This window comes from Halichoerus grypus, chromosome 14 (genome assembly GCF_964656455.1).
Source record: "Halichoerus grypus chromosome 14, mHalGry1.hap1.1, whole genome shotgun sequence".
In the NCBI taxonomy this organism is placed as follows: Eukaryota; Metazoa; Chordata; class Mammalia; order Carnivora; family Phocidae; genus Halichoerus; species Halichoerus grypus.
Genome location: NC_135725.1, coordinates 47056514 through 47070481, shown reverse-complemented (window position 1 = coordinate 47070481; position 13968 = coordinate 47056514). Strand labels below are relative to the sequence as shown.

The 13968-nt window shown below is 46.8% G+C and overlaps 1 protein-coding gene across 4 annotated transcripts in view; it reads right to left on the bottom strand.

The window, feature by feature from the left end:
• The window catches only part of FOCAD (focadhesin), a 309238-nt gene that overhangs the window by 21911 nt on the left and 273359 nt on the right, over positions 1-13968 (bottom strand). For all 4 annotated transcript variants that reach the window (XM_036082633.2, XM_036082632.2, XM_078061288.1 and 1 more), the window contains 2 exons: positions 3644-3772; positions 1366-1481 (listed from right to left, as the gene is read on the bottom strand). In XM_036082633.2, coding sequence (XP_035938526.1) covers positions 1366-1481; positions 3644-3772 — 245 coding nt within the window. The remainder of the gene's footprint in view (positions 1-1365; positions 1482-3643; positions 3773-13968) is intronic.

Sequence of the window (13968 nt, the reverse complement as noted above, 5' to 3'; positions counted from 1 at the left end):
TATTGTATGATTCCTTTCTAAAGAATTTCTAAAGCTTATATGAAATTGAAATTTATAGGAAAGTCCTCTAAAAAAAGGAAAATTTATAGAGACAAAAAGCCAATCAGAGGTAGCCTGGGTCTGAGACTAGGAGTGGGGATTGTCTCCACATTGGCATAATGCAACTTTTTGGGGGTGATGGAAATATTATTGGTGATGAATGAAAATGTATAAATGTACTGAAACTCATCAAATTGTACACTTAACACAGCCATAATTTATGGAATATAAATTATAACTCAAGGTTGTAAAAAAAAAAAAACGGTCAGAATTGAAGAGAGATTCAGTCTGATGTCTGAAAGTGCTCACTGAGTGCTTACAAGTCGCAGGTACCTAGCAAGTACTGGGTACTGGCAGCTAGATGGGAGGTGCTTGGAGCAGGCAGCTCATGATAATTGTTGACACAGAGGACACAGCCCTCAGTGATGTCCCCCTTCAACTAAAGAGCATCAGAATATGTAGCAGAGCTTAAAAGAAAAAAAAAAAAACAGGATAGGAACTCAAGTTAAAAGACTAAGGAACTAGTATGAGAACTTTGCACTGTTCTCAAGGAATTAAAGCCTCCTGAAGAGTAACAACAAGATCATTTAATTTATAATCAATTGGTAAACCTCTAAGGAATCATGGAATGCGGGTGTCTTTTTTTTGGTGGGGGGAGGTCCTAGCTTGGAATATATTCAAAATTATACAGTTTGCTAATTTCATATTTTTAAACAATCTTAGCCCATTCTTCCTACTTAGCCTTAGCCTATACCCTGGAAGGTGCTGGCTCCTTCTCTCTACCATAGACACTGGGCTAGGTCACTTCTTCCTCAGCGTTCTGCTCAAGCCAAACACCCTAGCAGAGATGTTCTACTCTCTTCACCACCCCCTCCCACCTACATCCTCCCAGTGCCTCTAACTTGATGCCCAATAAAACCCTACCAAGCCTTCAAGGCCCACCTGAATTGCTGCCTTTTCTATATGGATTTGCCGTTCTCTTAATACCTACTGAACCAATATAATGTATATCATATAAATAAGCCTAGGTTTCAATAACTCCACAATTTTCTAGCTGTATGATCTGGAGAAAGAACTTTAATATCTCTGACCATCCTTTTCCTTTCTCGTAATCAACGGGAGCTGAAAGCACGAACGCCGACAGCGAGGGCAGAGTTCTGAATCACACAATCTCTCCATCTGCCGGCCAGCTACTGCCAAGCCCCCAGGTTTTACAAAAGCACATCTGCCCACTCTTGACTTTGAGAACATACTCCCAAATTAACATTCCTCTCCCCCAAAAGAACCATATCTGCCTGTTGCCCAACACCCTTAAAGGCTACATACGCTGAGGCCGTGGACCAGTGGTGGTACCACCCACAGTCCCAAGAGCGCAGCTGCATTCTGGGATGATGGCGCCTGTGTCACCATAATTTCAAGGCAGAGTTGCTGTATCTCTTCTCCTGCAAGAGAAGAATATGGATAATACATCTGTTTCTCGGACTCATTTTCAGGCTTCTGTGTCTCAAATCAAAGCATCTGCTTGTGTGACTTCTCCCAGTAACAGAACTTGAGTGAACCAAAAGATATTTCAAGTGATCTTTCCACTGTGAAGCAAAGAATGTACCCACAGACAGCAGAGCGGTAAGTCTCAGAACCGGCAAGGGCCGTGATCTAGCTCAGGAAATCTCTCTTAGGATGTCCTAAGAAATCTGAAGAATCGAATACTTTCAAAAACTTGAGAAAATTCTGGATAAACTCTCTGTCTCTGTTGGGGGAGGGGAAAGGCTCCCCTCCCCCCATGCATTCAGCACATAGAGAAATGTGTTTAGATCTGAAAGGACTTAAAAATGTAGCCACATTCTCTAGTGATCCAGTCTTTTTAGTAGCCTGATCCCCATCAGCAGGCATATTTTCCCAACCATACCTTTTCTTCTTTTTTCTAAGGAATTTTACTAAAACACAAACATTTTTAATACAGCACACAAAAACAGGGGAGGCTCAGGAGAACATACTTTTCAAATGAAATCTCCAGAAACGTGGTATGGTGACATCGTATCTTATAGAGATATTAGGTTCAAATGAAAGCATTTAAGTGAAAAATTGTGTATAGTCAAAATCATCTTTGAGTATCCTTTCAATTGTACATAAATTACGGTTTACAAATCTTTCTGTATATCATATGTGAGTGAGCACCCTACTGTAAATAATAGAGCACTCACTGCAAATACACACACACACTGTTAATATAGCACTGTTAAAAAACTATTCTCCCCACTCTTTTTCTTGAGGTGCGTGTGTGGGGGGGCAAGTACATGGGATTAAATTTGCATATGCTAATTCCATAAAAGAGGTTGCTGTGGATGAATGAGACATGTGCATTCCCTCTGTCTCTCATCACAAAGTATCTGTGGTAAACAGAATCACGGCCCTCAAAGATGCCTACATCCTAATGCCTGGAACCTGTGAATATGTTATGTTACCTTGCTTGGCAAAGGAACTTCTCAGATGTGATTAAGGTTAAGGACCACTGAGATGGGGAGATTATACTGGATTATTCAAATGGACCCATTAATCACATGAATCTTTAATGTGGAAAGCCTTGCCTGGTTGTAGAGAACCAGAAAGAAGACAGTGTGAGAAGGTTTTGGCTCTCTGTTGCAGGCTTTGAAGATGAAGAAAGGGGGGGCACAAGCCAAGGAATGCGGGCAGCCTCTAGAAGCTGTAAAAGGGAAAGAAATGGATTCTCTCTGCCTTAGTCTGCTCAGGCTGCTCTAACAAAATATCCCAGACCGGGTGGTTTATAAACAACAGAAATTTGCTTCTCATCGTTCTGCTAGCGGGAAGTCCAGGGTCAGGGTGCCGGCATGGTTGGGTTCTGGTGGAACCCTTTACCCAGCTGTGGACTACCAACTCCGGCTGTGTGCTCACACTGCAGGAGGGGATAAGGAGCTCTCCGGGGCCTCTCTTACGAGGGCACCAATCATTCCTGAGGGCTCCACACTCATGACCTAATCACCTCCCAAAGGCCCCACCTCCTAATACCATCACCCTAGGGACTAGGATTTCAACATATGAATTTCGGGGGGAGAAAAATACTGAGACCACAGCACTCCTCGGGGCATCTAGGAAAGAATGCTGCTCTGCTGATACCTTGAACTTGGCCAAGAACCATGTTGGACTTCTGATCGACAGAACTATAAGATGATAAATTTGCGTCGCTTCAAGCCACTAAACCTGTGGTAACGTGTTAGAGCAGCAACAGAAAACTAATGCACCTTCCCACAGGTGCTTCCTTGAATCCTAGCGCTCTGACAATGCAGTGTGACGACCATCAAACCAGGCTTCCTGGGACCTGCACCACACAGACAGCAACACGCACCCTTCAGTCAAGTACCGTTTGACGAGTGCATCTGGTCTTATGTCTTCAGACCTCCTCCGCCTTAGCCTCAGTGATCCTGAAAGTGACTCAGTGGAAGTAACCCAGCTGTTCCATCCCAGAACACAAACCTCAAGATCCCAAAGGTCTATCCAGTCACCACCAACAGTGACCCAGAATCTATTTTTCTATTCAGGTCACATCCTAAAGGCAGAGTCTCAAGGCCGAAAAACACTTGATATTTACCAAAGTTTAGCCTCATAAGTGGAGAGAGGAGCGCGGCCCAGTTCACAGGAGGATACTGGTGGCTTTCTCCGACCGTTGCAATGGGTTTCATCACAACTTTGAGAAGGGAAGGAGGCACAGATTCAGGACCTGCAACAGAAAGGAAATAAATTAATGAAACACCTTGGCAGCACAGTGAGGGGAAAATGCCAACGTTGCTTTTTTCCAGTTCCAAACGATTTGGGTAGCACACCTTCAGCTGTGGTCAGGTCTTCAAGTCTGTGCTCTCAACCCCAACCCAGCTGTTACAGAAGCTTGCTCCCTCTGTTCTTCTCAAGTTTCTTATTTGCCTCCACATTTCTACTTAACTGTCTTCCAACCTCTCCTGTAGACACTTCATTCAACTTTCTAAAAACAGTAGCTTAACTACATTATTGCCTCATTACTCTCTCACTCCCTCCCTCCCTCCTCGATCCACTTCCAGAAAAGGAGAGAATTACTGCCCACTCAGGCACAGTCCCTTCCAACGACCATCAAGTCCCTCAGTGCCTGTGGCCCCCAGTGGTCATACTCTGTCCATGGGATTCAGCAGCTGCCCTCTGCAGCCTGGGCTGTGGCTGACCGCTCCAGAGGTGAGTACCAATGGTACAGCTAACCCACAGGCTAACCAGCTACCTGTGATGTACGGCTACGGCTTTAACAGAATCTTTTTTTTTTTTTTTTTTTTCCAGGAGGGGGCTAATTTGAAATGGAAATGATGAGACGCTGGAGCAATTATGAGTGGAGCCATAAGGCACAGTCAGGGTTTGAGTAGCCACTGAGGGCCATGTAAAAGTGAAGTTCAAAGGGAGCCAGAAATGATGTGTAAAAAAGTAAAACAACAAGGAGAAGCAAAAGAGCTGGATCAACATATGTGGCAGAAGGGAAATCAGCATTAGCAGAAAGAGCAACAGACTCAGGAAAAGCATCAGTAGGAAAAGGAAAAGCAGGGGCAGGACCAGCAGAAAGCAGAAGAATCAGCAGACACCTGAAAGAGGAGGAAGCAAAGGTGGGGCGGAGTCTGCAAAAGGAGTAACAGCTGCAGAAAGGACAAGCGCAAGAGAAGAAGAAGCTGAGGCAGAAGAGGCAATACGATCAGCAGGGACTGAAAAAGGGGGAAGCTAAGGTGGGGACAGAATCTGAAAAAGGAACAGCAGCTGCAGAAAGGAGAAGCACAAGAAAAGGGAGAAGCTGAGGCAGAAGAGGCAACACGATCAGCAGGCACTGAACTAGGGGAAGCTGAGGTGGGGACAGAATCTGAAAAAGGAACAGCAGCTGCAGAAAGGAGAAGCACAAGGGAGAAGCTGAGGCAGAAGAGGCAACACGATCAGCAGGCACTGAACAAGGGGAAGCTGAGGTCAGGACAGAATCTGAAAAAGGAACAGCAGCTGCAGAAAGGAGAAGCACAAAAGGAGAAGCTGAGGCAGAAGAGGCAGCAGAATCAGCAGGGACTGAACAGGGGGGAAGCTGAGGTCAGGACAGAATCTGAAAAAGGTATAGCAGCTGCAGAAAGGAGAAGCACAAGAAAAGGGAGAAGCTGAGGCAGAAGAGGCAATACGATCAGCAGGGACTGAAAAAGGGGAAGCTGAGGTCAGGACAGAATCTGAAAAAGGAACAGCAGCTGCAGAAAGGAGAAGCACAAGGGAGAAGCTGAGGCAGAAGAGGCAGCAGGGACTGAACAAGGGGGAAGCTGAGGTGGCGACAGAATCCGAAAAAGGAACAGCAGCTGCAGAAAGGAGAAGCACAAGGGAGAAGCTGAGGCAGAAGAGGCAACACGATCAGCAGGCACTGAACAAGGGGAAGCTGAGGTCAGGACAGAATCTGAAAAAGGAACAGCAGCTGCAGAAAGGAGAAGCACAAAAGGAGAAGCTGAGGCAGAAGAGGCAGCAGAATCAGCAGGGACAGAACAAGGGGGAAGCAGAGGTGGGGACAGAATCTGAAAAAGGAACAGCAGCTGCAGAAAGGAGAAGCACAAAAGGAGAAGCTGAGGCAGAAGAGGCAGCAGAATCAGCAGGGACTGAACAAGGGGGAAGCTGAGGTCAGGACAGAATCTGAAAAAGGTATAGCAGCTGCAGAAAGGAGAAGCACAAGAAAAGGGAGAAGCTGAGGCAGAAGAGGCAATACGATCAGCAGGGACTGAAAAAGGGGAAGCTGAGGTCAGGACAGAATCTGAAAAAGGAACAGCAGCTGCAGAAAGGAGAAGCACAAAAGGAGAAGCTGAGGCAGAAGAGGCAGCAGGGACTGAACAAGGGGGAAGCTGAGGTGGCGACAGAATCCGAAAAAGGAACAGCAGCTGCAGAAAGGAGAAGCACAAGGGAGAAGCTGAGGCAGAAGAGGCAACACGATCAGCAGGCACTGAACAAGGGGAAGCTGAGGTCAGGACAGAATCTGAAAAAGGAACAGCAGCTGCAGAAAGGAGAAGCACAAGGGAGAAGCTGAGGCAGAAGAGGCAACACGATCAGCAGGCACTGAACAAGGGGAAGCTGAGGTCAGGACAGAATCTGAAAAAGGAACAGCAGCTGCAGAAAGGAGAAGCACAAAAGGAGAAGCTGAGGCAGAAGAGGCAGCAGAATCAGCAGGGACTGAACAAGGGGGAAGCTGAGGTCAGGACAGAATCTGAAAAAGGTATAGCAGCTGCAGAAAGGAGAAGCACAAGAAAAGGGATGAGCTGAGGCAGAAGAGGCAATACGATCAGCAGGGACTGAAAAAGGGGAAGCTGAGGTCAGGACAGAATCTGAAAAAGGAACAGCAGCTGCAGAAAGGAGAAGAACAAAAGGAGAAACTGAGGCAGAAGAGGCAGCAGGGACTGAACAAGGGGGAAGCTGAGGTGGCGACAGAATCTGAAAAAGGAACAGCAGCTGCAGAAAGGAGAAGCACAAGGGAGAAGCTGAGGCAGAAGAGGCAACACGATCAGCAGGCACTGAACTAGGGGAAGCTGAGGTCAGGACAGAATCTGAAAAAGGAACAGCAGCTGCAGAAAGGAGAAGCACAAAAGGAGAAGCTGAGGCAGAAGAGGCAGCAGAATCAGCAGGGACAGAACAAGGGGGAAGCAGAGGTGGGGACAGAATCTGAAAAAGGAACAGCAGCTGCAGAAAGGAGAAGCACAAAAGGAGAAGCTGAGGCAGAAGAGGCAGCAGAATCAGCAGGGACTGAACAAGGGGGAAGCTGAGGTCAGGACAGAATCTGAAAAAGGTATAGCAGCTGCAGAAAGGAGAAGCACAAGAAAAGGGAGAAGCTGAGGCAGAAGAGGCAATACGATCAGCAGGGACTGAAAAAGGGGAAGCTGAGGTCAGGACAGAATCTGAAAAAGGAACAGCAGCTGCAGAAAGGAGAAGCACAAGGGAGAAGCTGAGGCAGAAGAGGCAGCAGGGACTGAACAAGGGGGAAGCTGAGGTGGCGACAGAATCCGAAAAAGGAACAGCAGCTGCAGAAAGGAGAAGCACAAGGGAGAAGCTGAGGCAGAAGAGGCAACACGATCAGCAGGCACTGAACAAGGGGAAGCTGAGGTCAGGACAGAATCTGAAAAAGGAACAGCAGCTGCAGAAAGGAGAAGCACAAGGGAGAAGCTGAGGCAGAAGAGGCAACACGATCAGCAGGCACTGAACAAGGGGAAGCTGAGGTCAGGACAGAATCTGAAAAAGGAACAGCAGCTGCAGAAAGGAGAAGCACAAAAGGAGAAGCTGAGGCAGAAGAGGCAGCAGAATCAGCAGGGACTGAACAAGGGGGAAGCTGAGGTCAGGACAGAATCTGAAAAAGGTATAGCAGCTGCAGAAAGGAGAAGCACAAGAAAAGGGAGAAGCTGAGGCAGAAGAGGCAATACGATCAGCAGGGACTGAAAAAGGGGAAGCTGAGGTCAGGACAGAATCTGAAAAAGGAACAGCAGCTGCAGAAAGGAGAAGCACAAAAGGAGAAACTGAGGCAGAAGAGGCAGCAGGGACTGAACAAGGGGGAAGCTGAGGTGGCGACAGAATCTGAAAAAGGAACAGCAGCTGCAGAAAGGAGAAGCACAAGGGAGAAGCTGAGGCAGAAGAGGCAACACGATCAGCAGGCACTGAACAAGGGGAAGCTGAGGTCAGGACAGAATCTGAAAAAGGAACAGCAGCTGCAGAAAGGAGAAGCACAAGGGAGAAGCTGAGGCAGAAGAGGCAACACGATCAGCAGGCACTGAACAAGGGGAAGCTGAGGTCAGGACAGAATCTGAAAAAGGAACAGCAGCTGCAGAAAGGAGAAGCACAAAAGGAGAAGCTGAGGCAGAAGAGGCAGCAGAATCAGCAGGGACTGAACAAGGGGGAAGCTGAGGTCAGGACAGAATCTGAAAAAGGTATAGCAGCTGCAGAAAGGAGAAGCACAAGAAAAGGGAGAAGCTGAGGCAGAAGAGGCAATACGATCAGCAGGGACTGAAAAAGGGGAAGCTGAGGTCAGGACAGAATCTGAAAAAGGAACAGCAGCTGCAGAAAGGAGAAGCACAAAAGGAGAAACTGAGGCAGAAGAGGCAGCAGGGACTGAACAAGGGGGAAGCTGAGGTGGCGACAGAATCTGAAAAAGGAACAGCAGCTGCAGAAAGGAGAAGCACAAGGGAGAAGCTGAGGCAGAAGAGGCAACACGATCAGCAGGCACTGAACAAGGAGAAGCTGAGGTCAGGACAGAATCTGAAAAAGGAACAGCAGCTGCAGAAAGGAGAAGCACAAAAGGAGAAGCTGAGGCAGAAGAGGCAGCAGAATCAGCAGGGACTGAACAAGGGGGAAGCTGAGGTCAGGACAGAATCTGAAAAAGGTATAGCAGCTGCAGAAAGGAGAAGCACAAGAAAAGGGATGAGCTGAGGCAGAAGAGGCAATACGATCAGCAGGGACTGAAAAAGGGGAAGCTGAGGTCAGGACAGAATCTGAAAAAGGAACAGCAGCTGCAGAAAGGAGAAGCACAAAAGGAGAAGCTGAGGCAGAAGAGGCAGCAGGGACTGAACAAGGGGGAAGCTGAGGTGGCGACAGAATCCGAAAAAGGAACAGCAGCTGCAGAAAGGAGAAGCACAAGGGAGAAGCTGAGGCAGAAGAGGCAACACGATCAGCAGGCACTGAACAAGGGGAAGCTGAGGTCAGGACAGAATCTGAAAAAGGAACAGCAGCTGCAGAAAGGAGAAGCACAAAAGGAGAAGCTGAGGCAGAAGAGGCAGCAGAATCAGCAGGGACTGAACAAGGGGGAAGCTGAGGTCAGGACAGAATCTGAAAAAGGTATAGCAGCTGCAGAAAGGAGAAGCACAAGAAAAGGGAGAAGCTGAGGCAGAAGAGGCAATACGATCAGCAGGGACTGAAAAAGGGGAAGCTGAGGTCAGGACAGAATCTGAAAAAGGAACAGCAGCTGCAGAAAGGAGAAGCACAAAAGGAGAAACTGAGGCAGAAGAGGCAGCAGGGACTGAACAAGGGGGAAGCTGAGGTGGCGACAGAATCTGAAAAAGGAACAGCAGCTGCAGAAAGGAGAAGCACAAGGGAGAAGCTGAGGCAGAAGAGGCAACACGATCAGCAGGCACTGAACAAGGAGAAGCTGAGGTCAGGACAGAATCTGAAAAAGGAACAGCAGCTGCAGAAAGGAGAAGCACAAAAGGAGAAGCTGAGGCAGAAGAGGCAGCAGAATCAGCAGGGACTGAACAAGGGGGAAGCTGAGGTCAGGACAGAATCTGAAAAAGGTATAGCAGCTGCAGAAAGGAGAAGCACAAGAAAAGGGATGAGCTGAGGCAGAAGAGGCAATACGATCAGCAGGGACTGAAAAAGGGGAAGCTGAGGTCAGGACAGAATCTGAAAAAGGAACAGCAGCTGCAGAAAGGAGAAGCACAAAAGGAGAAGCTGAGGCAGAAGAGGCAGCAGGGACTGAACAAGGGGGAAGCTGAGGTGGCGACAGAATCCGAAAAAGGAACAGCAGCTGCAGAAAGGAGAAGCACAAGGGAGAAGCTGAGGCAGAAGAGGCAACACGATCAGCAGGCACTGAACAAGGGGAAGCTGAGGTCAGGACAGAATCTGAAAAAGGAACAGCAGCTGCAGAAAGGAGAAGCACAAAAGGAGAAGCTGAGGCAGAAGAGGCAGCAGAATCAGCAGGGACTGAACAAGGGGGAAGCTGAGGTCAGGACAGAATCTGAAAAAGGTATAGCAGCTGCAGAAAGGAGAAGCACAAGAAAAGGGAGAAGCTGAGGCAGAAGAGGCAATACGATCAGCAGGGACTGAAAAAGGGGAAGCTGAGGTCAGGACAGAATCTGAAAAAGGAACAGCAGCTGCAGAAAGGAGAAGCACAAGGGAGAAGCTGAGGCAGAAGAGGCAACACGATCAGCAGGCACTGAACAAGGGGAAGCTGAGGTCAGGACAGAATCTGAAAAAGGAACAGCAGCTGCAGAAAGGAGAAGCACAAGGGAGAAGCTGAGGCAGAAGAGGCAACACGATCAGCAGGCACTGAACAAGGGGAAGCTGAGGTCAGGACAGAATCTGAAAAAGGAACAGCAGCTGCAGAAAGGAGAAGCACAAAAGGAGAAGCTGAGGCAGAAGAGGCAGCAGAATCAGCAGGGACTGAACAAGGGGGAAGCTGAGGTCAGGACAGAATCTGAAAAAGGTATAGCAGCTGCAGAAAGGAGAAGCACAAGAAAAGGGAGAAGCTGAGGCAGAAGAGGCAATACGATCAGCAGGGACTGAAAAAGGGGAAGCTGAGGTCAGGACAGAATCTGAAAAAGGAACAGCAGCTGCAGAAAGGAGAAGCACAAAAGGAGAAACTGAGGCAGAAGAGGCAGCAGGGACTGAACAAGGGGGAAGCTGAGGTGGCGACAGAATCTGAAAAAGGAACAGCAGCTGCAGAAAGGAGAAGCACAAGGGAGAAGCTGAGGCAGAAGAGGCAACACGATCAGCAGGCACTGAACAAGGGGAAGCTGAGGTCAGGACAGAATCTGAAAAAGGAACAGCAGCTGCAGAAAGGAGAAGCACAAGGGAGAAGCTGAGGCAGAAGAGGCAACACGATCAGCAGGCACTGAACAAGGGGAAGCTGAGGTCAGGACAGAATCTGAAAAAGGAACAGCAGCTGCAGAAAGGAGAAGCACAAAAGGAGAAGCTGAGGCAGAAGAGGCAGCAGAATCAGCAGGGACTGAACAAGGGGGAAGCTGAGGTCAGGACAGAATCTGAAAAAGGTATAGCAGCTGCAGAAAGGAGAAGCACAAGAAAAGGGATGAGCTGAGGCAGAAGAGGCAATACGATCAGCAGGGACTGAAAAAGGGGAAGCTGAGGTCAGGACAGAATCTGAAAAAGGAACAGCAGCTGCAGAAAGGAGAAGCACAAAAGGAGAAGCTGAGGCAGAAGAGGCAGCAGGGACTGAACAAGGGGGAAGCTGAGGTGGCGACAGAATCCGAAAAAGGAACAGCAGCTGCAGAAAGGAGAAGCACAAGGGAGAAGCTGAGGCAGAAGAGGCAACACGATCAGCAGGCACTGAACAAGGGGAAGCTGAGGTCAGGACAGAATCTGAAAAAGGAACAGCAGCTGCAGAAAGGAGAAGCACAAAAGGAGAAGCTGAGGCAGAAGAGGCAGCAGAATCAGCAGGGACTGAACAAGGGGGAAGCTGAGGTCAGGACAGAATCTGAAAAAGGTATAGCAGCTGCAGAAAGGAGAAGCACAAGAAAAGGGAGAAGCTGAGGCAGAAGAGGCAATACGATCAGCAGGGACTGAAAAAGGGGAAGCTGAGGTCAGGACAGAATCTGAAAAAGGAACAGCAGCTGCAGAAAGGAGAAGCACAAGGGAGAAGCTGAGGCAGAAGAGGCAACACGATCAGCAGGCACTGAACAAGGAGGAAGCAGAGGTGGGGGCAGATCCAGTGAAAGGAACAACAGCTGCAGAAAGAAGAAGCACAGGAAAAGGGAGAAGATGAAGCAGAAGAGGCAGCACGATCAGCAGGGACTGAACAAGGCAGAAGCTGAGGTGGGGACAGAATCCATAAAAGGAACAACAGCTGCAGAAAGGAGAAGCACAGGAAAAGGGAGAAGATGAAGCAGAAGAGGCAGCACGATCAGCAGGAACTGAACAAGGCGGAAGCTGAGGTGGGGACAGAATCCATAAAAGGAACAGCAGCTGCAGAAAGGAGAAGCACAGGAAAAGGGAGAAGCTGAGGCAGAAGAGGCAGCAAAATGAGCAGGCACTGAACAAGGGGGAAGCTGAGGTGGGGGCAGAATCAGCAAAAGGACAAACACTGCAGAAAGGAGAAGCACAGGAGAAGAAGAAGCTGAGGCAGAAAAGCCAGCGGAAGCCAGGGAAGCAGAAGTTGGGGCAAAGTCTGCAAAAGGACAAACAGTTGCAGAAAGGAGAAGCATAGGGAAAGAGGAGAAGCAGAGGTTAAATCAGCAGAAGAGTAGCAGAATCAGCAGATGCTGCATGTGGGGAGGGAGAAGCAGGGGTAGAGTTTTTCTAGAGATGATACACAAAGGACCAATAATAATTTGAAAAGATGCTCAACATCACTAGTCAGTAGAGAAATGCAAATCAAACAACAATGAGATAATATTTCACATCCATGAGGACAGCTACTATTCTTTTAAAAAGGAAAGAAAAAGAAAATAAATAACAAGTGTTGGTAAAGATGTGGAGAAACTGGAACCCTTGTGTACTGTTGGTGGGATTATAAAATGGTAGAACTGCTATGGAAAATGGTACGATGGCTCTTCAAAAAACTAAAAATAGAACTGCCATATGATCCAGAAATCCCATTCCTGAGCATATATTCAAAAGAACTGACAGCAGAATCTTGAAGAGATGTTTGTACACCATTGTTCACAGCAGTACTATTCACAATGGCCAAGAAGTAGAAGCAACCCAAATATCAATCAATAGATAGGGATATTTCATATGTATATGAAATATACATATGAAATAGTATTCAACATTAAAAGGAAAGGAAATCCTGTCATACGCTACAACATAAATGAATCTTGAAGACACTATGCTGAGTGAAATAACACAGTCACAACAAGACATACTTTGTTGTATACCTATTTATATCAGGTATTTAAGTAGTCAAATTAATAGAAAACAGAATGATGGCTGCCAGGGGTAATGGGGTGGGAGAAAGGGTAGGCATTATTTAATGGGTAGAGTTTCAGTTTTGCATGAGGAAAAACATCTGGAGATTGGTTTTACAACAATGTGAATATATGTAACACTACTGAACCATATACTTAAAAATTGTTAAGATGGTAAATTTTATGTTGTGTTTTTTTTACAATTAAAAAAATTTAAAAAAAAAAAAAAAAGGAATGACTTCTGGTTTCCAGTTCTGCATGTAATAGCTTGAAAGTCGCCATTCTGTCCTGATAACAAGTAAAAAGCTGAACAGACTAAAAAAATCAACAATTCTTGGTTCTGCAACAGAGGGAAGAACACAGGGCAATTTGCTGCCCTGGTCACTGGAGGAACAGACAGATGAATAGAGGGTGTAATGGTTTACCAGTGCAGAGACTCGTGAGCAGAACACACTTCAGGAACCAGTGCTGGGATAGGAGAACCTCAACTATAATGATGAAATGCCAGAGGCTCTGTGTAAATAACTTATATGCCCACAAATCTGACGACATAAATGAAACAGACTAATTTTTTGAAAGACACAATCTGCCAAAACTCAAGAAGAAAAAGACAATCTGTATAGGCCTGTATCTAATTAAAAACTGAATTAATAGGGGCACCTGGGTGGCTCCGTCAGTTAATCTCACTTGATTTCGGAGCAGGCCATGATCTCAAGTTCATGAGATTGAGCCCCCTATCAGGCTCCATGCCGAGCGTGGAGTGTGCTTAATTTCCCTCTCTCACTCTCCCTTGGCCCCTCTCCCCCCTGATCATGTGTGCTCTCTCTCTCTCTCTCTCGCTCTTGCTCTCAAAAAAAAAAAAAAGTCCTATGCAGTAAGGACTTATTGCTTAAGCAATAAGATAAGGAAATAAAAGTCATACTGATTGGGAAGAAAGATGAAAATAACTAAAATCAGAAATAAAAGTGAAGACATTTCTACCAAAAGATCTGTATCTGTAAGGACAGATACGAAATAGATTATAACAGAAAACTATGAGAAACCATGTACCAACAAATTAGATAATCTAGGTGAAATGAACAAAATCCCAGAAACACACAAGTCACTAAAACTAATTCAAGAATAAGCAGAAAATACAAACAGTCCTATGACAAGGAAAGAGATTGAAACAAAAACCTCCCAACAAAGAAAAGTCCAGGACCAGATGATTTCACTGGTGAATTCTATGAAACGGTTAAAGAAGAATTAATATCAATCCTCAATTTCATCCCCAAAAAAA